This window comes from Lactuca serriola, chromosome 1 (genome assembly GCF_051521515.1).
Source record: "Lactuca serriola cultivar US96UC23 chromosome 1, Lser_US96UC23_V15, whole genome shotgun sequence".
Lineage (NCBI taxonomy): Eukaryota > Viridiplantae > Streptophyta > Magnoliopsida > Asterales > Asteraceae > Lactuca > Lactuca serriola.
In genome coordinates, this window is record NC_136408.1 from 38,947,499 (window position 1) to 38,973,363 (window position 25,865).

Below are 25,865 nucleotides of genomic sequence, written 5' to 3' on the forward strand. Positions count from 1 at the left end.
GATACTGCTGAACTGCTGCTGCTAACCCCTTTGACCGCTACCTGACCACTGACTCCGAACTGCTGCTCCGCTAGCTCCCCGAGCTACCAATATCAACATAACACTTAGTCTAACTGACCTTCAAAGGTCAACCAAGCCAACTCTGGTCAAAGTCAATGTCGTGGTCAAAGTCAACCTTCCAGGTCAACCCTACTCGTCGAGTCACCCTACTGACTCGCCGAGTTCATAAGTCCAGAGTCCTTCCACTCGCGACTCTACTCGCCGAGTCAGCCCCTGACTCGCCGAGTCTACTGATTCCCGATTCCTGTCCTGTCCAACTCACTGAGTCCTGGCTCGACTCGCTGACTCGAGACTTAACTCGAAGGGTTTGGGACCACGCGACCTGACTCGCCGAGTCTAAGAATAGACTCGCCGAGCACACGGCAATCTTCATCCAACTCGCCGAGTTGTTCATCCAACTCGCCGAGTTCATGCCTATCTTCATCCGACTCGACGAGCTGTTCATCCCACTCGTCGAGTTCCTCCTCATCTTCAAGCTACTCGCCGAGTCCACTCGAAGGACTCGCCGAGTCCAATAAGATCCACTTACATGCAAAGGACTTCCGAGTCATGCATGAACTCCAAACTGTAGATCTACCCTTCCCAAGCCTATTCCCCACGTAAAGTTGCAAACTTTACGTGTAGAGAGGGAGATCTAGGCAAAATGCACCAATAACTAGGGTTTAAGACCAAGAGGCTCCAAAATCCACCCAATGGCTGATACTTTACGGGATTCTAAACCAACACAAGCATGGATCTGAGGTAGCAACCTCAGATCTGGACCTCAAGCTTGAAATTGATCTAGGCATGGCTTAAAAGCCCCAAAACTCATAACCAAAGAAGATCTAAAGGAGGGAAACGAATTGATACCTTCCAATGCTCTGAAATGCTCCCCAAACTTCAGATCCAAAGCCACTCCTTGATGCTTCAAAGATTCCCACTTCTTCTTCTTCCTTAAAACCACTCAAAAATGGCTAAAAGCTTGAATGAACACAATGGGGGCTTAAGGTGCGGCGTTCTAGGTGTGAGAGGCTGTAAAGGAGCCCTAGAAAGAAGATTGAGATGCTTAAATAGGCTCCAAGCCCCGGATTTAGGGTTTTCCTCGCACAGACCAGACTCGCCGAGTCCACTTGGCCGACTCGTCGAGTTGGTCACTTTCTTATCGACCCGGATCCCGCTCCGACTCGCCGAGTCCTTCCTTGGACTCGTCGAGTCCCTCTTAAATTTAGGGTTTCCTTTACTTTCTTGGCTTTCAAAATCTTGGGTGTTACATCATCGCATAGTACCACTCTAGGTAACGTATAGTGAGAAGACTCACCTCGATGTCTCGGTAAATATCTGACTCGGAAGAAGTGTGATCTAGCCTCCGCCTAATCACATAAAGTAATACTCTCATAAATACAACTGTACTCAACCCTAAAAGTCAACAAGGTCAATGGTCAAACTTTGACCCGACTCAGCGAGTGCACTAGGGCGACTCGGCGAGTCTACACGTGTCCACTAACTCTCTTGGACCCTCTCTTGGCACGTCGAGTACCTCCCTGACTCGACGAGTTCCACCTGGCATGAATCGCGGGGCCACCCCGACTCAACTCGCCGAGTCTCAAGAACAACTCGGCAAGTTCCAACCTGAACTCAGTCCCCCTGACTCTCCCTGACTCATCGAGTCATTCCCCCAACTCGGCAAGTCCACTCACTGAGTGATTAACGAGCAATCTTCATGCTACTCGTCGAGTCTGTTCTTCGGACTCAGCGATTTCATGCCATGCACAAACTCAAAACAACTTCTGAGGTCAGATCTGTTCCATACAATCATAGATCTGGCCTCCCCAAGCATGATAATCACGTAAAGTTCGGACCTTGACACACATATAACATAGAAATGGTCCAAGATGGTGATTTAGCCCCAAAAATGACATTCCAAGCTCAAAACTCCCCAAATTACTCATAAAGCTCCAGGGGTTAAGGTCTCTGGACCTCTTTGGGTCCAAATCCAGAACACAAACTCGAGAAGGGACCAAATACACCACTTAATCAACCTCTAAAAGGGTTAGAAAACCCTATCATTATGAATCAACACCAAAACTGAAGAAGGTCCGAGAATAATACCTCAATGCAATCTCTATGAGCTCAAAACCACCAAAAACGCACCTCCTTCAGCCTCCTCTTGCCTTGAACACTCCCCTCTTGCAAAAACACCCACAAAAGTTCAAGATTTGCCTCTCCTTCCTCACAAACGCTCTAGATCTCTTTTAGGGTTTCTCTCTGGGGTTGGTGGCCGTAAATGACGGCCATAAGGCCCTTTAAATAGGTCTCAAACCCTGGAAATTAGGGTTTCATTAAACAGCGTGGACTGGCCGAGTCCAGCTGTAAACTCGCGTACAAATCCGCGACCATACTCGGCGAGTCTAGACACCAACTCGCCGAGTTCCCCCACAAAACCCAAAAATAGAGAAACAAAATATCATACCTGGGAATCCGGGTGTTACAATAGATGACTTAATGCATGCATGCAACCCAATACCCCATAAAGTTGGTACCTTTATGCTTAAGGAACTCTTAATAAGCTCAAATCTAAAAGAATAAGTCCTTGAAACGTATTAACTCATTCACCAACCCAAAAGGGACCAAAAGCATAAAAAATCAAGCCAAAGAGATCTAAGCATTTACAAGTCAATGTGTGAACTTAATACCTCCAAATTCTTGCAAAAAGAGTGATGATTCTGGATCTATAGACTCCTCACCAAGCAAAACACCTTCAATTTTCTTTACTTCCTTCACAAAGGGCAAAATAACCACCAAAATCTTCTTAAGAGCTCAAGACACCACAAAGAAGGCTTAAGGGTTGATTTAGGGTTTTAGGAGGATTGGGGACTGGTAAGGAGGTCAGCCCTAAGGACTTAAGGTCCTTAAATAGGGTACAATACCCTAAAATTAGGGTTTCATAAACATTGAGTACGCTAAGCGTAACCCTCGTACGCCCAGCGTACGAGGTCTCGCAATCCCGACTGTCATCTCACTTAGAACGCTAAGCATACCATGTGGTACGCCCCGTGTACTAGCTTTTTCAACTAGTATGCTAAGCGTACCATGTGGTACGCCCCGTATACTACTCCAAGGGCTAAAATGAAACATTTTCAAAATAAAAGGGCAATAAGGAACATACCAAAAATCCAAGTGTTACACTCTAACTCGAAACCCTAGCCTCCTCTCACTTATTTTGAGCCTTAACATCATTTATGAGCTTATATCTCCATTAGAAGGTGGAATCTTGAAGAATAAGGTAGTGACCAAGTGTATGGAAGAAGAATTCAAGAATAGATCCAACAAGATTACAATATTTATGGACCATTTTGAGTAAAAAGCTTCAAACTTGCTCATTAGTTACATAGATCTCTTTAATTTCCATATTTGTCACTTTTTGGTCACTTTAGTGCATAAAGTTTAGATCTTGAAAGTTTGTGACCTTTTCATGGATAAAGTTGGAAACTTTATCCATCTAAAACATCATATTAATTTAGATATGAAGGTTGGAGACTTGGACTTAATGGATTAAGTTGAGAAAGATACATTTTTGTCCCTCTGAGACTTAAAGACTACATCTTTGTTGTTTGGATCATCCTAATGGATAAAGTTGGAAACTTTATCCATTATGGAGCTATTAAGAACCATAAAAAGGAGATCTTGCTCCTTATATCCCTTCCATGCAAGAGTCATGATGTCTTAATGGATTATTAAGTTATGGTTTTAGATTTTGGGCCTTGTCTAGCCATGGAAAGTCATAAAGGTGGAAATTTTATGACTTAGAATGATATCATGGGTCTAGATTTGAGTTTTGACGAGAGGTATTTAAGGAATAAGTTCTTAATATGAAGTTTTGGATTTAGACGGAGTACACTGGATGTACCAATGGGTACGTTGCACATAATGTGTTAAAGTCTCGTGGTTTTGTATGAGATGCGATTATGCCCATAGTAGTAGCTGAGTACTCAGGGAGTACTAAGCCAGCTTGATTTTTGTGTTGACTTTTTGACCTTTGGCTTTGACCGTTGACCAGTATTTTGACCAAATGTGATCTAGGGGCATTTTGGATATTTTGTGGCAGTTTGAGTTTAAGACCCTGGTTTTTGTGTGGAAGATCAATATAGGCAGTAATCAGAGTAGTGTTTGGTCCATCTAACTTTTCAGACTGTGAGGCGAGCCTTCCTCACTGTACTTGCTGGTCGAATGCACCAATGTTGACTTTTTCAAACTAAGTTTGTAAACATTTATGGTTTGTGGTTTGGTTTTGAAAAATGAAAAATTTTACCTTGATTTTCGAGATGTTACAAAGAAATCCTATCTGACAGAATTATAAGCTTTATCAAAATCATTTTAAAACCATAGCTTTTTTCTTCTTTATGTTACACCAAGAAGCCACCTCATTCAATTATTGGTCCATCTAAAATCTGTCTACCAAGAATGAATGCAAATTGTTCCATACTCACCAACTTGTCAACAACCAATGTCAAACAATTAGCTAACATTTTGCCAACAATTTTATATTGACAACCTATAAGAAGACGATAATCTTTAATACGTTTAGCATCACAAATTTTAGGAATCAAAGCGATAAAAGACGACTTATACCCTTTTGGAAAAAGCCACAAGCTAAAGAAATCCTCCGCCATTGCTATAACATCCTTCTCAATAAGATATCAAAATTTCCTAATGAATTCAAATATGAAACCATCAGGGCCCGGAGACTTATCCATACCATAATCCCAAACAACTTGCTTGATTTCCTCACTAGAAACTTCACACTCCAAGTTCCTAACTTCATCTGAAGTTAAAATTTTCAGGAAATTCTGAGTGATGATAGGCCGAGGGTTAGGAGTCGAGAATCTATCTTGGAAATGTTGCAAACATTCCAATTTTACTCTAGCTGGTGCATCAACCCACTCCCCATCTCGTAAAAAACCATCAATCGCCAAACGACTTCTTTTTTTTTTATTTAGAATGTCTTGAAAATATTTGGAGTTTTCATCCCCCTCTATAGCCTAATTCACTTTAGCTTTTTGCGCAACATCTAATGTTTGGATACGATCAATATCATCTATATCTTTTTACAAAGACATCTGAACAACCCCGTCTAGATGATCTCCTTCTCCGCGATCCAGCCTAGAATCCATCTCAACCAACTTATTAGGCAAACTGGTTTTTGTAGTATTTCGTTTTTCTCTAACAACCTTGTTCCACTTATTTAAGGGTTTTTTTTATTAAGGAATCGAAGCTTTTATTTGTTAAAGGAACCATACTATTTGACTCTAAAATCTTATTCTTCTTCCAAGAGTCTTCAACAACCTTCTGAAAATCATCAACAAGAAACCAAGAGTGGAACAATCTAAAAGAAGAAGGACCGTAATCAGAAATTACCTATCGAAGAAGGATCGGACGATGATCAGATAAATGAGGATCTAAAATAAGACCAACCATATGCGGAAACATCTCCAAAAAGACCTTCCGAAAAAGGAAACTTGTCTAACATACTCATTTTTGCAGCAAGCTTATCCGTCCAAGTATAAAAATAACCCCTAAAAGGTAAATCATAAAGCCACATATGAGAAATAAAAATAAAAGAGTTACACAAATCAGCCAACTGAGGATAAAAAAAAAGAGTCATATCTTTCACTTTCAAAATGAACGTCATTAAAATCCCACATTTAATTTTTTTTTTTTTTTTTTTGGGTTATCATCCGTGCTAATATTGAGAGATGATCATCTTAATTTTTTGCACTCGTGACCATTGGGAACCGTCCATACTCTTTCGTTTTCAAGTATATTTAGCAATAAGTAATATTTTAAGAACATACTTGCGACTATGTTTTAGACTTTTAGGTTATTTTGTATTGATATTAGTTTTATGAGTTTATGTTTTTTAGGGTGTTGATCGGGTAAATTTTACAGGTTTCGGGTAATTCGGGTCTTTCATGTTAAAAAAAAAATATATGTTATCCGATCTGAATTAAATTCGGATAATTTGGGTTTGGGTAATTCGGGTATTACCCGAAAACAAATGTAATGAAGTAAATATGTTGTGCTTTATTAGTCTTATTTATATAAACAAATGAGACATAAACGAACTTACTAAAAATTTGAACGTTGAAATTTTTTAGTCAATAATACTTGAGATATCAAGTAATCTTTCACAAAAATAATACCATTTACAATAAAACGAAAATGCAAGAAGCCAATACCCGATTTTCGATATCGTTTACAAGAAAATCACTTACTTTGAAGTTTGAAGTCTAAATCGATGAGTGTCGGTGACGACTTGATGACCAGTGACGACGAGTTGAGTTAAGTTTGAAGTCTACTGGAGATATCTCTTTGTTTTCGTAGGGTTCGATACATCAATGGAAGACTCAAGAAACAAACAATGGTTTTTTTGAAAGCAATGATCGGGAATGAGGGTAAAATCGTAAACAACATATGGATAAGTGTGGATATTACCCATGGGACCCTTTATGTTTTTAAATAAATCGGGTATTTCGGGTATACCCGAAACCCTATACATATATCCTATACTCGGTTTAAAAAAATCGGGAAACTCGAATACCCGAAAATATATACCCGATTTATCCGAATTCAAAACGGATAGTATCACGTAATTGGATATCAGGTATTCTCAACATGCCTAATGTTTTTTTGTCGTAGTTAGAGACTTAGATCTCCAAAACACACATGCAAACCTGTTAGTTATATAATAAATATTTGAAAGAACAAACTAAAATAAATATATTGTTTTCCTTGAAAATTAGTAGAAGGGAGTAGAATGCAAATTTAGAAGATGGGATCGAGGCATCGAGCAAGTCTTTTGAAGGCGACTTTTGTGGTGTAGACCTCGTCAACCAAGAACCTCCAATCTCTACCTCCGTTCCGACCACGGCTAACTTTTTGTATTTTTAAATTGTACTATTTGTATTTATTGATAAATTTATTTTGACTATTTTCTGGGATAAAAGTAGTGTCGTGTCAAATTCAAAATTCAGTTTGGTGGATACAGTCCAGAATCGTCTCTTGGTCCTGTTCAATTAATGTTTCTGTTCGTATTGTACGGGTCGATATCGTATGTTCGTCCTACTAAGCTGACACAATAAATTCGAGTCAAAATAATATTTTTTAAAATATTAGGAAATGAAATAATCATATAGTTATTTTGAGGTAAAAAACTTTATATAAAATATAGATTATAGTAATGTCGTTCATTACATGATTTTTCTGTTCAGTTACAAAAGTTTAAAAAAAAAGTAATCTTGTAAATAGTTTATTGAGTTTGGTTGTTTAATTATAAGATTTATAATATAAATAACCTTATTATATATATATATATATATATATATATATATATATATATATATATATATATATATATATATATATATATATATACTAATAAAAGAATAGTTCTTTTGTCATGTGTCATCATATTAGACCTTTTAATTAATGTGTTGTCACTTGTCAATCTATTAGTTCTCTATTTTAAATTTATTAGACATCATCATTAATGTGATGCTATTTGTTAATGTATTTATTCTCTATTTTAAATTTTAAATTTAAATTTTATATTATTGTTTTCATTAATTCACAAATAAAAAATGTCTAATATATATTAAAAATTAATTTTACATATTTATTTGAATCAACGATTATAATTTCATATAACTAATAAAAACATCTTTTAATTAATAATTTATTTAAAATAATTGATTAATAATTTTGAGTTTTTACTATAAAAGTTTAATTAATTTTATAACCGTGGTTCCCGCAGGTTATAAACTAGTTGATTTTGACTATTTTAACAAGTTTAATGATGATCTTTTAGTTTTACATAACTTTTTTTTTTCTAAAAAACCTTATTATTATTATTTTTGAACGAACTAGATTCTTTTTGTAAAAAATTGAAATTTTACTAAAAAATTTATTTGGACCAACATTTTTGTTTCGGCTCATAGTTCCTATGTTTTTTATGTTGATAATTTTAACATAAAAAATCTGATAGAGACATTTGTTTTTTCTTCAAAATAAAGAGAAATAATATCATGTCCAATTTATATTGGTAAAATGAATATCAAAGTCTATTTACAATATACTTTGAGATTGTAGGGTTACCAAGAACATTGGTCTAAGATAATTGTTTAATTCTTTAAACATGCTAAAATATCAAACCATCTTAGATCTCTAATCTGCAACAATTTTTAGGCATCATGTAATTAAATTTTGATATATATTTTGGCAACAAGAGTCGAACATGAGAATTATTCATATAAGTAGTTTTAGCTTGGAACTTTTATGAGTTTTTATCTTTTAGTTTTTATGTAATTTTATACATTTAAAAACTAAAAACTACTTTTTTCAAACATTTATGCACAAAAAAAAAATACAATTTTTAACTTTCAGCTACCAACATCCTCTTTAGTTTGGTCAAGGTCAAACACGTCCATAAAGTCTTTTATGTGATTAATATTTCATTATATCATCAACGAATTTTATGATTTTTAAAAATTAAATCAATGTTTTATGCTAACATTGGATAACTCTGGTCTCTATTGTTATCACTTTCTTTTCTTTAATTAAAGATAGCAAAAAGGATGCATCATACAAGTTGTCGAGTTGGGTAACATAAAAAACATTTGTGTTTGTAAGCATATGAGCATGTTTAGCTATCAACCGAAGGATATAGTTAAAAATGGTAAGTTGTAATTTTTATTTTTATAAAAATATTTATAAAAGTAAATATTAACTTTAAAATATAAAATTATATAAAATCAACAGTTAAAAATTTTCATAAATTACTTGGAGTTGATTGTGGATTAAAAGTTTTTAGTTTAAAATAAAATTTCATATGTCCTTCGGTTTTTATTAAACGCTAAAACTTTTAAAGAAAAAAAAAAGGTGAAGTATTAATAATTGTGTAGAAAGAAAACGATTATGGGGTTTTAAGTAGTATAAATAAATAAGTGTATTCGTTAAAACTCCTGAATTAAAGCATGAATAAGTGGCAGGAATTCTTTTCTATGATGGAGATGCAATGAGAAAAAACCAACCAAAAACAAACAAAAGTTGGTGACTACGACAATTCTTTCCTAATGAAACGTGGTAATTTGATTTATTTATTTGTATAAACGGTCGAATTAATTTTTTTGTAGATAAAATGATTAAGATAACTATTTCTCGTAATTATTTTCATAAAAAAGCCAGAAATTGAGATTTCTCTAAATTTAGCAATATATGTTTATAGGGGGCACTACAATGTTTTATTTTCATATTATTTCACCTGTTATATCCTCCCTTCGGTACAGAGTCCTATTTTACAAGTGTGGCCCTGCATAGGAACACCATGCCGTCTAATGAGTCTCATCAAATTTGCGATCCCGGCATGACTCCGGCCATACACGAGAATACCTCTCTTGCGGCCTTGCCTCTTCTTTTTCTTTTTTTGATTGTATAAAAATGTTTTTTGATTTTTTTTTTCGTTATCAACTACTATAAATACCTAATATATCTTTAGAATCTTTACATCAAACGTAATGTTACTCTATTTTTTTAAAAAAAATTGTTTATATAAGTTTTAGAATTGAAAGATGGAATCATCTTCGTCGTCATCTTAATCAGACATTTTGTCACAACTCACAAAAATCGTAGAAGCAACAACCATTGTTTTGATTGATAAAGCTGAAAGTTCACGTTCAAGAACGAGAAAAGTTGCTTTAAACAAAGACCGTGAAACCAAACACAATTGTTTCGTATAAGACTACTTTGTCAAGAATGTCATATATTATGCTAACATGTTTAGACGGGAGTTCCGCATAAGCAGATAACCATTCCTACATTTAGTTCATAATTTGGAGAAAAAATTCCATTTTTTTTTTAGTTTAGCGGGAGATGTAGAAGTGGTTTAAGTTTTCTTAATTAAGATTTAAGAAGGATGTAATTTATATATTTCTTTTATTATGTAATTTCTAAACTTTTTAGTTTAAATTAATGAATTTTTCATATTATCAATGTTGTATTTACTTTATTTTTATTTAGTAAGTTAGCTATTCTTAAATTAGTAACTATTTATTCTTAAATTAGTAACTATTATCTGTATTAAATTAATGAATCTTTCATATTATTAATGTTGTATGTACTTTATTTTTATTTAGTAAGTTAGCTATTCTTAAATTAGTAACTATTATTTGTATTAAATAAAATAAATAATAGGTGAAAGATTAAAGATGTGTATATGAAGCACCCCTCACATGATCCAAAATTTATTAGTATTTTTCTTTGAAAATATCTGAACTTTTTAAAACTTTATTGTAGAATTAGGTTCCAAAAAACTAAAATAAACCCACATCTAGCTTGCAAAAAGGAAACATGTTCTCATCAAATTAGCTCATGTCTAGATTAAAAAACCAAAAGTTGTTTCCTACTACAATTTTTATTAATAAAAGTAGTGCAACTTTTTTTTAAATAATGTAGTATTTTTTTAATAAAAATAATGTTGTTAATTGTAATTTTTTTTTTATAAAAATAATGCAGTTTTTTTATATAAAAATAGTGATGTTAAGTGCAAATTTTTTATATATAAATAGTGTAGGTTTTTTTTAATAAAATAGTGTGACTTTTACTAACGTTTTTATTTGTTTGTATACACTTCATTTGCACGTATTCTAATTAGAGTCTCGTACAATTGTATTCATCATCTTTTATGTATTGTTTTAGTTGAATTGTGCAAACAACAAAGATATGAATGATGGATGTTACGTAATAAAATTATAATTTGAAATACTATGCTAGAGTGACATGACAAACAAAACATGAAACCGTAAACAACAAACATACGAAACCTAGTTTGGTACAGGATTGGACCGAAACCGTAAACAACACTACTAAAGTCTAATTCGGTCCAAAACCCGAAACCCGGGTTAGTACTCGGAACCGGACCGGACCAAACCCGGACCCGCTACACCCAAAAACGGTCCGGTTTTTGGGTAAGGTAATTCACGATTTTCGGTCTTCGGGTTTTCGGTCTTCGGGCCGGTCCGGTCTGGGTTCGGCCCATTGCTCATCCCTGCTCTTAAACGTATCTTACAATATGTTTGCGGGACGTTAGACTACGTGCTTCAACTTCGAACCACCGTTCACGTTCAAGTGCAGAAGCCAAATACCGTGGCGTGGCCAATGTAGTAGCTGAAACCTGCTGGTTACGAAATCTTCTTCATGAGCTACACATTCCTCTTTCTAAGGCAACCGTTGTTTACTGTGATAATGTCAGTGCTGTTTATTTGTCTACAAATCCCGTTCAGCATCAACGCAACAAACACATAGAGATTGATATTCATTTTGTGCTTGACAAGGTTGCAACTAGTCAAGTCAGAGTTCTACATGTTCCTTCCAGCCTTCAGTATGCAGATATCTTCACGAAAGGACTTCCATCTTCTTTGTTTACAGATTTCCGGACCAGTTTGAGTGTTTGCTCTAGATCTCCCGCTCAAATTGTAGGGGTGTGTTAATGTAGTATTGTATTGTACTTTTAGATACCGTGTATTTGTATTTAGCCCAACTGTTACCTAGCCCATGGGGCCCATGTAATCTTGTATTTAATCATTGTTATTACAATGCCTCTTCATTGAGAAAAGATAGTGTGTGGTTTTTCCTTTATGCATGAAAATAAGTTTCAAAATAGGTAGGGCCACTATGAAAATACCCATTACAAAATGGATGGGCATATTGCCAAAATATACTCCAACATGTCCTTAATTTTCTTTATGTAGGGTTAAGTTTTCAGGCAACACAAAAGCAAATTTCAAAGAAATTTTAATCACCCAAAAATAAACTCATATAATGATCTTTTTTAGTAGTTCTTTGTGATGGAGGGTTATGGCAGATGATCAATGACAGAAACCAAATATATCAAGCTATAGGTTTGGAATTATGGTTTATTTCAAAAATTTCCTTATATGGTCAAGAATCCTCTTCACCATATTAGGGTTTCATTGAACAACCTCTTGATCTTTGTTGTAGTTACTTCAATTGAAGAACCATACCTTTACAACTTCACATAAAGAAGGTGAGCCTCTTCAATAAAAATAAAAATAAAAATAATCGGTTGATCAGCTTTTAACTTTTAGACTAAATTATCTAGGAGTCGACCAATTTAACTAATATACAAATGCAACAAGAACACTACACCTTCAATCGCCATTGTTGTTCTTCCTCCTTGATTTAGATTTCCCGACCAATTTGGAAGGCGGTGATGGTGAAAACTCAAACGGAACCACCGGGAGATCCATTTCCCCATTCAAAATCTTCACAATATCCCCAATATCCGGCCTCAACTCCGGCATCTTCTGTAAACAAGCTAGAGCCAAATTCACACACAAAATCGCCTGCACCTTATTATAACATTCACCCTCTTTCAATCTCTCATCCACTAATTCCAACAAATCACCACCTTGAGCCAATTGTCGACACCAACTTATCAAATTCGCCTTCTCAAGCTTCATCGGTGATGACAGAACATGTAATGGTCTTCGACCAGAAACAATCACCAGAATCAGTACTCCAAAACTGTAAATATCGGTTTTCTCCATTAAATAACCGCAACCACCGTATTCTGGTGCTACGTAACAAAGCGTCCCTCGCATGCTTGTTGTGCTGCTGAGTTCGCGGCTGAAGAGATCTTCGCTGTTCTTCTTTGAGTTCTTCCTGAAACTGAACTCTGTGTTTGGATCGATCTCGTTTTCGTGATTATGACGGTTTGTTTTTCGTTTTTTTCGGAAGATCGAGAGCTTCAATTTTCGTTTAATCTTCTTCTTCTTCTCGACTTTCTTATTGCTGAGTTCGTCGAGGTGTTCTTCTTTCCACCATTCTTGCATTTTCCGGTGTCGTTTCCAGCCACTCTGTTCTTCGTTTTCTGGTTTGTTTTCGTTGTCGTTGGAATCCTTTAATTCAAAGTTCTTATCATCATCCCAATCTGGATTCGCCGATGAACAGGTTTGACTTCCGATCCATTCTCGGACGTAATCCTTGCTGCAAAGCTCACCGCTGCCCTCTTGTTTCCACCACCAATCTTTCCCCCATTGTTTCTTGCCAGTTTTGCGATCGTCGGAGGGATTCATATTGGATTCTCCAATGTGATTATTATCGAAATTAAGACCTAAATCATCGTCATAATTCGTGAATTTATTGTTAATCCAATCATCACCACCACCGTTTTCAATGTCCTTTCCTTTTTCGTTTGTGAACCCAAATTTTGGATTATTACACACAACCTTATTGTTGGTCGGCGTCGAAGAGGAGGAAGCTTGTAGAGCAAGAGCGAAATCTACCTCATTGGCGTTACTACTATCGACTGGAGTTCCAATCGCCGGAGACTCTCCGACGCCGCCGCCAGCTAAAGTTCCTGATAGATCTTGACTGAACAAATCCACACCGAATTCCGGCTCGATCTTCAATTTCGACAATCCGAAATCGGCGAGTTTTGCACGGAACTCAGTGTCGAGTAAAACGTTGCTAGGCTTCACGTCTCCGTGAATCACTGGCGGATCACATTCCCGGTGTAAGAACTCAAGTGCTCTAGCAACATCTAGGATGATATCGAATCTTGTCTCCCAATTCAAGCTACGATCGGAGAAAAGAGATTCCTGTAAGCTCCGATTCGGCATGTACTCATAAACCACCAATCGCTTCTTCTTATCAAAGCAATACCCTAACAATGAAACGATAAACTGCGACTCTAATCCACCGAGGATTCGAAGCTCGGTTTGGAACTCACGTTCGGCGTCTAACGACTCCGAATCAAGCATCTTCACAGCAACGAGTTTTCCATTTCTGAGTATACCACGGTACACGGTACCTGAACCGCCTTTTCCGATATAATTATCATCGGAGAAGCCATTGGTGGCGGAGTTGAGCTCTTTGTAGCTGTAACGATGTAGTTTCAAAAATTCTGGACACGAGTCAAGAGGACTAGTACGAGTCCGATGAATCAACGTATACCACAGGTAGTAAAGCAAGTAAAGAACTCCAATAAGTATAAGAATTGATGAAAAAACAGTGATTACGAGGAAGATGAAGGTAGCTCTGTGTTTTGTGGGCTGTTGATGTGGGAAAGAAGAAGGTTGTCTTGAAGGCATTGTGTTTGTTGATCTCCCCAATTATCCACTCCAGAAAGAAGTTAAAAACTGATATACAAGGACAAATAGAGGATCTAGGGTTCTATAGTGTTATGAATCCGCCATGGGAATTGGGAGCTGCTGCTTGACTCAGTATCCGAGGGAGGTTAAGCTTTACAGTTGGAATAATCATAATCATGAATCATGGAAAATTACCAATTTTCGCATTGATTGGTCTTTGAAAGAATTTTCAAATCTGTTGTTAATGATGGAGATTTTGGATTGAGAATTTGTTTGTTTGGTGGGGAGATTAAGAGGGGACCCATGAGGGCAGTGTAGCTTTTGACTAAAGAGAAAGAATTTGCAGGTAAGGAGAACGACTTTTTGGGGAGAGATGAAGGAAAATGGAGGGAAGTCGGGAACACACTTACAGGTGGATTGCAGGTTTTGTAGTTAATTTATGCTCAAATAAAAATTTATACAATATATTTAAATATAAATATTCTTGGAAAAAATAGCAAAACAATATAATATCATATAATACTTAAATTTATTTTATAGACAGGTTAGATGGTGTAGAAACATCACCGCATCTGGTTTGAAACGCAATCAAAAACCAAAAAATAAAATAATAGAATATTAGGGTTGTATTTAGTGTGTATATTTGTTGTAATTTTTTAAATTATTACAATATAATATTCTATGAGACTAATAAAATAGTTTTTATGATAGACTATAATAAAATGCTCTTATTTTAACTATCATATATCCTGGTTCGGACTTGACATATCGGACATTTTGTACGAAAATCAAAATGAGCTCCATATATATATATATATATATATATATATATATATATATATATATATATATATATATATATATATATATATATATATAATTCAAAAGTCAAAGTTACAATCAAACATCTCGTAAATTCATGACCATAATATCATGTATCCACTTATTAGATGTTCTGTTTTCTAAGATCATCCATGTTCATTGAAGTATCTTCTTTGTCGTTATCATTACCATTCAAGGCGGTTATGTCTTCATCTACATAAGGCATATCTTCTGGCACTTGCAGTTCAAATTCTTCTTCTCTAAGTTTTTCCACAACATCTAGGTTTTTTTCACAGCTTCATTAAGTTCAACCATGTTTTTAGTACATGTAATTCAACTTCTTCTTCTCTATGTTATTACGTAACTGATTCCTCATTATGATGGCGTTTTGACATTTGTTTAACGATGAATCGATTGATAAATCCTTTTTAACTATGAATAAATTGTTATATTTTTGTTTTCTTCTTACATTTAGAACAATTCGGCTCAAATTTTCTAGTTAGAGACAACTTTTTTTTAACAAAAAAAAAAAACAATGTTAATAACCTAACAATATATATTTGTAATATTTATCAAAAGTTAATGTTTAAAATAGTTACAGCAGAAAACAAAATTCTTATTTCCTAACATTTCTAAGTATTAAATTATATTATATTAATATTAAAAATAATTAATGACAGATTTAATTAGTTTTCTTAAAAAATAAATTATAATTATGGATATCATTTAATATATATATATATATATATATATATATATATAATTATGGAAATCATTTAATATCTATCTTTATTTGATTAAATAATAATTTAATTTTTACTAAATTATTATTGATGTATTCTAACATACAATAGATATAAAAAACATTTGAACATATCTCTCTCTTTATCTCTCTCTCTCTCTCTCTCTATATATATATATATATATATATATATATATATATATATATATATATATATATATGGTTAGGTTATTTTGTTTTTAGTAACTATTGTATGCCAGAATGCACAAATTTGGACCATCGGATGGAATAGAATCAAATGTCATGATCTGAGGGTCTATGATAGTACAATAGGGTAACATGTACCATATAATCACATAAATTTCAGCATAAGGGCATTTTAGTCAATTGAGACAAATTTAAAAAAGGAAAAATCGAGATTTATGGGATAACTAATGATTCTAATTTAAAAAATTTGATTTTTTTTTTCAAATTAATTCAATTTCAAACATAATTTGTAAACATAAACCGACTTTATTCTATCAGAATGTTATTTTGTTATAATAATATTCTGTAATTCTGTCAGAATGGTATACAACTATGAACATAATATTATAAACACATATTATCAAGACCAATAATTTTTAATGAATACACCTTTTATATAAGACGAAGTTTAATAGTTTAGAATAAGTAATTACATTCATTCTTAATAAATAGAACTATGAACATAAACTATATTCATTCTTGAAATCTCTTGCAAAAAAAAAAAAAATATATCGGCATCCTTGAAAGAATCCTCATTCACTTTCTTGTTTCGTTTCTAGATGACTTGTGTATTTTTAATCTCTAAGCCATTTCAAAACATGCTAGCATTCTATGAGATTGACATTTTGTGAGATTGACATTCTGTCATAATTGTATTGCATGAAAATGATTTTCTTCAAGTAGCCTTTCCCATCAGGTCTTCAAGCCATTTCTATCACAAATTCGTTGCCAAATATTTTGTAGTGATACACTTGTAACAACTGCACATTAAACATATAACTAATTAACTACAATTTTATCATAATACAACAATAATACTCTTACAGAGTAAATTATTCTTTCAGAATGATTTTGAATATTCTTAAAGAATTTAAACTTAATAGCAACTTATAGGATATGCATAAAATATACTAAAGCATGTATAAATGTATTCTGTCAGAATTACTAGCAACACATTTTTATGTAATATTTATATTCTTATAGAATGCACATGTGTTTACATTTTGATATGAAAAAGAATCCACAACTTAACCATTTTCATTCTAACAGAATACATACCACTATTTTCTTATTCCAGTAAAATAGTAAACAACACACATATGCAAAATCCATTGCAATTTGCAAGAAAAATCTATTTTTGTCAAAACTCAATCAAACAATATTAAATCATGTAGGAACAAAAAATGCATTCCTTTTCTTGTAAACGAAGGAACTGCAATTCTAGGAATATCAAATTATATATGCCTGGGATACATAAACTAAGGAACTGCAATTCTAGGAATATCAAATTACTAATTGATCATTTTCAGGCAAAAGTGAAGTAATTCCAATTGTATGCAAATTGAAAAAGGTTGAATAACCAACATAAATAATCTGTTAAAATGCTGATAAAGAGAGATGATAAGGGTACATACATATGTGGATCTTCATCCATTACAGCAGTTTCCTGAGCAAACGTATCCTGTAAAACCAAGTCGTCTTTTTATCTATCTGCTTCACCCTTATCACCACCTTTGGGAACCAACCCACCAGTATTGTTGACGCCACTAGCTGCAGCAGCCTGCCCTGTTTTAACAATCGTTGGGACTCTTGACTTCCTCTCCTTTAGTTTCTGAAGAAATTTGATCTCTTCTAAAGCTAATATGTGTTTATCAATCGTTGTTAGACCACATGTTAGCCATGAATTAGAGCATCGAACTCGTAAGCTTTGTTGATTTAAATATTTAGCTTCAATTTATACCAAGAAAATATAGAAACCCTAGCAGAACATCTGAATCAATAAAACCCAAAAGTAAAAAATGAAATTGGAGAAGAAACCCAGCTCCTAAAGAGAAAGAGTGAAGAACACCACGCATCGCATATCAATGTTGTCTTCTGTAACTCCTGTTTGTTCATCTTATTCGTATGCTATACTTCGTTTTCGTAAATTTTTGTTCTTCTTCATTTTTACAGCTTTTCTCTGATCCCGTCTTAGGCTTTACTCGAATGAAAACAACCACGCTTGGCAGCTTCGGGTTCGATTACTTCGCAGAGGATGAATTTCTCTCTTGGCACCTCAAAGTCTCGATATGTCTTACTCAATCAAACAAGAAATTATTTTCTCTCTTTTCTTTCTATACAGGATGATGATGATGACGGATGAAAAGGGTCAATAAATTTAGGGCTCGAATATGGAACAAATAGAGAAGACATAGAGAAATGGTGAAATCGATCTACAGGGGTGGTGGGTGGGAAGCGGTGAAATCGATTTAGGGAAAATGTTCTATATTTATCTTTGCTTCTTGGCGTGATATAAGGAATTATTGTTATCTACCATAATTAACTATGCTAAGATTACTATAATAACCTTAGGCCTCGTTTGTTTTTCTACAAAAGTACTTTTTGAGCATTTTTCCCTTCTGACGGGTAGACGTTTCTCAAGTGCACGTCTTCTTCCGCTAACATAGAAAAAGACAAAAGACATTAACCACTTCCAAAACAAACAACATCTTAGTGTTAGGACTGTTAAATGATTCATACGTTGCTAAATGTTCCATTAGAGAAAATGGTATTTGTAAATTTCACATTTAGCAACCATCTCCCGATGGATTGCACGTATGCTAGAAGTGTCTTGGAAGGGGTATCAAGATGGTGCAATACAAATATGGAACCACTCCACTCGGTAAAGGATGTAGTTGATTCTATCTCTCGGTGGGGGACGTGTAAAAATAGGAGAAAGATAATCTTGACAATCTACTATGGAACAATATGGAGTATTTGGAAATCAAGGAACGAAAAGGTCTTCGAGAAAAACCGGCTACCACCGGATAAAATCATTGATATCATTAAATCAATGGCTTATCTATGGGTGAAAAATAAAAGAAAAATTGACAGGTTGAATTTGCATCATGGTCTCAATGCCCTTTGTTTTTCTAAAAATTCTTTGTTATGCCTTAGTTTATCTGTTTTCTTTTGTTTTTGTGTTTGAGTTGGAATTTTGTATGCCACTAATTGTGGCTGTTCTTTTTTTCTTCTTATTATTAATATATCTCATTGCCCGGTTGCAAAAAAAAATAGCAACCATTAATTAATGTTATTAAATTGGTTATAGTTTTATTATAAAGATAAAAAAACAACTTTGTTAAAAAAAACCCTATCATTTTGATGTTTTTATGGTTATATTTTTCCCTTGACAACTGAAAGCAAAACGTACGCTTTTCGTTACAAATACAAATTTATTTGTTTTTACTAAAAATATTAATATTAAAATATTTAAGGTAGGATGCATGAGGGACTTGCACTGTAGGGTACAAGTGAAAGACAGAAGTATTTGAGGAGAATATGCATGTGAATGTGATGGGAGATGAGTGGGTCCTCACAAACCTCAAAGTTGTTTGGTTTTAGTGATTGACTGTCGTCTGAATGCTCAGCATCTATCTAAGCCTCACATTACATATTTAATCTTTCTAAAATATAATATCCATATTCGTTATAAATGTGATATATTTATATTCTATTAATTTTAATTTTAGGTATCAATGGACTTTTTATCTACAAATCAAAGTTTATATTTTACTTCGTAAGTTCATAATCATATAAAAGTTTGATCTTCTAAAATGAAAATAAACATATGGATGAAACTTTTTCATTATTTTGTTAACCAAAGAGGCAAAGAGTTTATCATTACAAATTTACTCGACACCTGTTAAGCGTATAATGAATAGTTTTTTATTTAAAATAAAAGTTACAAAGTTTTTTTTTTTTCATTTTAATTTTAATTTTATTTTTAAAATTTAAAATTTAAAACTTATAAAAATATCAAGCATTCGGTTCCAAACATAGTGATAGGCCTGTATTTAAGCCAACCTTTTTGTCTTCAATTGTTCAAAATTTAATATAATATTGTGGTCCATGTCTTCATTTTGCAAAATTAATTATTGAGAATTAAATTACATACTTCACAACTTAGTAGCACATACACTTTTAATTCAATAGGTGTTAATAAATGTACTATGATGACAATTTTGTCTTCTTCAAATGATGTCAAAAGGTGCATCATGGGATCCTTTAGAAAGTGGTAGTAAACCTTTTTTCCATTATGAATCACGTCTCATTATTGCTCATAGTATTCTATATTTGTTAAAGTTAGAAAATAGTAAAAATTCATATATATTAAAATGGTTCTTTTCAAAAAATTTAAACAAAGTACATTATGACCTACTTTTTAATATCCAAAACGTAACGTGTGTAAATACACTGCAGTAGATCCAAGGTTGATTAATAAGAGATGTGTGAATTACCATTAATTAGTCACCAAGACCCTTGCAGCAAAGAGGACCGATAAATAATTACAAAGAACGATCATAAGGCGTGCTTTGTAAATGTTTTGGTGGTAGCAAGCAAAACAACATGGCTGAGGAAGGTTATAGGGACCATGCCATGAACAAAGAGATAGAGATAGGATTGTGGGGTCTTGTTCTATGTTGTATCTTATACATCATACATGAAGTTAAAGAATGAGTTAATTTGCTTCAATTTACACTTTATACACAAAGATTGAAAAAAAAAACACTAACCATGTCCTTTTTATTGATGTAAAATCCACATGGGTGGGTTTTTGTGGGGTCGTATTCGGGTCTTCTATTTTGGAGTGGTCTCTATCTCTAAATTAACCGTGTCTTTTTTTTAATGATGTAAAATCCATATGGGGTGGGTTTTTGTGGGGTCGTATCGGGGTACTCTATTTTGCAGTGGTCTCTGCCTCTTGTTGATGTGAAATACACGTGCGAAATGGTTGGCATGCCCTCAAAAATAGGCCCAACCCTGTAAAATATAACATTTAATAAAATATAAATATTTCTATAAATATTGTTATTTATTTCCAATCTTACACTGATATTAAATATCTCAAAGACACATTATTCAACTAACAAAAACATAATTCATACTAATTCAATTACTTTTTTATTTCTCTTTTTATAAGAAAATGACTAGTAAGCAATTCGAGAAGTTCTAGAAAGAAAAATTAGTTGTAACATCTTTTGATACCTACAAATATAGTGAGTATCATTATGAAGACAAAGGATCTCATCCTAACCAATTACCTGATCATACACACGTCTTCTCATGAATTATTTCCATCCAAAATGCCTAATAATATATTTGAAGCTATGAAGGTCATCGAAGAACAACACAAGGAATCAAAGTGCTCTCGGGAAATTAATGCACATAAATAGGCTCTCATTAAAGAGAAAAAAAATTATGAAATAGGTTATTGATGTTAAGAAAGTATTACAAGAATATTGTTTTGATGTTGATTTGTATTTTTCTAAACTTATTGAAAACATGGACGGTTTTGAAACTAGTAATAGTTACAAACATTGTTTTATTGATGACGAAAAATCAATGTATCCTTTATCATTTTTCGGAACTTTTATAATTTCCCTTTGGTGAGTAAGATGTTGTTTGTTTTTTCGAAGAGAAAATGTCTAAAGTCTGCGGACCATCTCTGCAATCCTTTGTAGCAGAAGAGGTGGAACAAACGGCTGCAACATTTAATAAAAAATATGTTTGTTTTTTAACGTCTACAGACTGCTGCAGTAAGTTAAACTAAGGCGTGAAGATGTTTGAAGCAGTTGATTTACTATTGCGCCACGCAACACACGCGCAACATTTTTTAAGTCAGAAGTCTTCTGAAAAACAAGTAGTTGCAAAGGACCAAGTGTTGCGCATGTGCTGTGTGGCGCAGCAATAAGTGGTCGGAAGTGGTTTTTTTAAAAAAACAAACAACACCTAAGATAATATGTTAGACTATTTGTTGAATATATATATATATATATATATATATATATATATATATATATATATATATATATGTGTGTGTGTGTGTGTGTGTGTGTGAGAGTTAGGTTATTGTGTTATAAGTATCTATTTTGTGCATGTATGATTGATTGTAGACCACTTATTTTAGTTATTTTAAGAAAGTAATTAATGCATATTACATGTTAAAGATATAACGAGCATTAATTAAATCTTCAGCATTTAATATGTATTAATTACTTTCTTAAAATAACTGAAATGATTGATTTAGAATCAATCTTATAAGCACACAATAAACAGTAGAAACATTTAAACCTAACTCATATATATATATATATATATATATATATATATATATATATATATATATATATATATACTAGCCATGTACCCACGCAAAGCAGCGGCGACAAATATATCTTCCGGCAATTAGTTCCATTCGGAAATTATGCTAGTTAAAAGATTTACTATATATGTCCATCGATGTTGACAGTTTAGACGTAGAGGGGGGGGGGGGGGGGGGGACATTTGATGGAGAGAAAATTTTTGCGATGGAGTAAAATGCGATGTTGACAGTTTTGTTTCGCAGTTAGTTTCATTTTGTTTAAGTTAGACAGAGTACTAATGGGTTAAGATGTTCGTTTGTTGATTTCTATTTCCGATGTCTAATCTTTTATTGCTTAGTATGCCACATCACAATAGAGTTTTTTTTGGCGTATTTATATTGTTGATGAATAGTTATTATTGGTGTAATGCAGCGGGAGGCGGGTAAGGCTGTGAATAGTTATTTTCGGCGAATAATTTCCCTTGGGTGTGTAGTTTCTCTTAGAGTTTAGGTTTACAATTTAGTGATTAGGGTTTTTAAGGTTTACGGTTTAATAGTGTCTAACGGGGAAGTTCTATTAATATTATAAGTAAAAATTCTAATTGAAGTCTATAAGTGTCTTATTAATATTTTGTCATGCAAAATGTCATTTTGGTTGTAATGTCATCTTTCTTTATTCGAATAAAACTTTGAGCAATGACTTCAAATAGTTTTCTTTTGACGAATTATGTCCAAGTGACGATTAGTTCTTTCACAGTCGGCTCTAAAGGTTGATTGTGTTGCGTAGGTAGATTTTTATTTTATGGTTAAGCTTCTTGAATATAATAATAATAATAATAATAATAATAATAATAATAATAATAATAAATTGAGAAAAATATGATTATTTGATAAGAGGTTAAGACTTAATCTAAAAGTGTTTTAGGTACTAAAAAGCTTGTTTTTATGGAATAGTGCAAGGGAGTCATTTAATCTCCCCACGAATTTGAAAACAGGTTACACTGTACTCATTTTGAATCGAAATTGCATTATCATTTTTTTTATTTGTTAAGTTTCAAATAAATAGTTTAGGATGTCATATTTGTCATAAAATCATTTTGGAAAACTTTTGACATGACATCTAATATTTGGTCTAAACACTTGAATACCACTCTTATGTCTTATATCTTCTTTAAAACCAACATCCATAACTCTATAATCAACTTCATTAAATACTAAGATCCAAAAAACTATGTTACATGTCCATTGATTTCATTTTGCGCAAGTCACGTCCGAAACAAATTTAAATAAAGATGAATTTGAAAACCTATAGTATATCCTAAACAACAATTGTTTCCAATATAGTGTATAACTAAAAATATCATTCATTGAGAAAAAAAGAAATAAACATAGTCACACAATTAAATAAACAAATATTGTAAATATAGTTATTTAGGACATACATAAATTCACACAATATGAATGCATAACAAACATCCATAACTCTATAAACAAAAAATATAGTTTTAGTTTTTAACTAATATAGATTATTATAGACAAAGTATAAACCTACACCGGTAAAAAATAAGTAATCCTTCTTTGAAACTAAATAACGTGTCAATAGTGCCAACTGTGAAGATGAAGCTTACAGATGCAATTTTAAGGCCCGAATTCGCCCTATCTTGCCCCTTCCTGTATATCTTGATCCCTTCCCCTTATCTCGCCTAAGGTTTAGAAGTTTCTGTAATACCCATGTTCTCTAACTTGCAAAACATCATTCTAAAGCGTTCTAGGAACACCCTTTAGATCTTGCAAGTAGTTCCCTGGACTCCTTTGAAAACACTACAACAAATAGTAATATTATGATTCATTTAGTTATAAATTCCTAAAAATACATGAAATGATGCTAATTTACAAATACCTTTTCATCTACCATGTAACTATCTCAAAATCTTGTCATTGTCTGTGTAACGACAACCTTACTTGAACAAGATCTGTTCTATAGGATCGTACCTCTGTATTCTTGATTCCTAAGAAGACAGAAACCCATGTCTCGTTGATGAACCACGACCATGTTGCCAGATCGTGATTAACAGAGCTTCATGGTCTCGGCTATGGCTTAGTAGATGATCGTTGCCAATCCATCTTGATGGGTCCTGGCATGGCTACATGGTTGTCTGACAGATAGCTTAATCTTTTAAGTGGGTTAGATCTGATCCCACATCGGCTGGGAAGGAGAACTAAACATTCCTTATAAGGGGTGTGGATACCTTCCCTATCACAACGCGTTTTAAAGGCGTGAGGGCAGCAGATCCCATAAGAACTCTGCAGTTAAGTGTGCTCGGGCGGGAGTAGTACCAGGATGGGTGACCCCCTGGGAAGTCCTCGTGCCGAGTGGCCCAAAGCGGACAATATTGTGATACGTGCCAGAGGGGGATGTTACAAATGGTATCAGAGCCAGGGCACGGGTCGATGTGTTCGACGGGGACGTTGAACCCTATAATGGGGGGTGAAAGTGGGTTAGATCTGATCCCACATCGGCTGGGAAGGAGAACTAAACATTCCTTATAAGGGGTGTGGATACCTTCCCTATCACAATGCGTTTTAAAGTCGTGAGGGCAACAGATCCCATAAGAACTCTGCAGTTAAGCGTGCTCGGGCGAGAGTAGTACCAGGATGGGTGACCCCCTGGGAAGTCCTCATGCCGAGTGGCCCAAAGCGGACAATATTGTGATACGTGCCAGAGGGGGATTCACTTTGTTTGTAGAATTCTTGAATCCTCCTTATGTCATCATTTTGCATCCAAAACTTTATATTAATGAAAACAAAACTCATGGAGTTTCTTTGTAAAATCATTCCAAAAGTAAGATTACAAATAATTTAGTACCTGATCAGTAATTGTGCCAATAAGCTGCTGCTTAAAAGTTATGGCCTTACAGTCTTCACTTTGTTTGTAGAATTCTTGAATCCTCCTTATGTCATCATTTTGCATCCAAAACTTTATATTAATGAAAACAAAACTCATGGAGTTTCTTTGTAAAATCATTCCAAAAGTAAGATTACAAATAATTTAATACCTGATCAGCAATTGTGCCAATAAGCTGCTGCTTAAAAGTTATGGCCTTGGCAGTTGAACTGATACATTTTTGAACATTTCCTTATTTTTTGTTAAATTAATTCGTAACTCGAATGTTTTCTACAAAATAAAGGTGAATGTTTTGAGCTTTTCTCATTTGTATGTTCCATAATTGAAACATTATGATCGATCTAAACATTGGAAAAGGCAAAAAAACAATTAGATATAAATGGAGTAATCGTCGCAAAATCCAAGCAATCAAATTCTGAGAACATGCAAAATCTAGATCCTATGGATGAAAACATAAACAAAAACTAAGACTGAGATTTATTGGAAGTCAAACCATCGATATGCTTCACGCATCAGATCATGTATGATTGTGGACGCATTCCAGTGAGAATAATAAGAGGAGCAATGATTTTAGGTAGAATAAGAAATTATAGGGAGAACAAGAAGATGGGCAGCGATTTGAGGGAGAAGAAGCTGTTACGGAGATCATGGATGCTTGAATCGATAGATTAATGGATTTGGAGTAGTATTTGAATTTTGAATTTGATTCGAATGTGGGTTGATTAATTCAAATTTTATCAAGAAACAAAGTACCGATATACGAGGGTGGATAGAACCGGATAAAAAAGGTTAAAAAACTTATGATGCATTGTTCGATTATAC

At 33.7% G+C, this 25,865-nt stretch overlaps 1 protein-coding gene, 1 non-coding gene and 1 pseudogene across 2 annotated transcripts; 2 read left to right on the forward strand and 1 right to left on the reverse strand.

Annotated features, from left to right (window-relative positions):
* Positions 1–12,004: 12,004 nt before the first annotated feature.
* LOC145084149 (Protein kinase superfamily protein) lies at positions 12,005–14,633 on the reverse strand. Its single transcript, XM_079023428.1, has one exon. The coding sequence runs from the start codon at positions 14,202–14,204 to the stop codon at positions 12,261–12,263; it is 1,944 nt and encodes a 647-aa protein (XP_078879554.1). The 5' UTR covers positions 14,205–14,633; the 3' UTR covers positions 12,005–12,260.
* Positions 14,634–24,090: 9,457 nt separating this feature from the next.
* LOC145080862 (small nucleolar RNA U3) lies at positions 24,091–24,304 on the forward strand. The gene has a single exon (XR_013695441.1). It is a non-coding gene; the product is annotated as a small nucleolar RNA U3 (small nucleolar RNA).
* A 94-nt stretch (positions 24,305–24,398) lies between these two features.
* On the forward strand, positions 24,399–24,516 carry LOC145080551 (5S ribosomal RNA; annotated as a pseudogene).
* Positions 24,517–25,865: the final 1,349 nt, after the last annotated feature.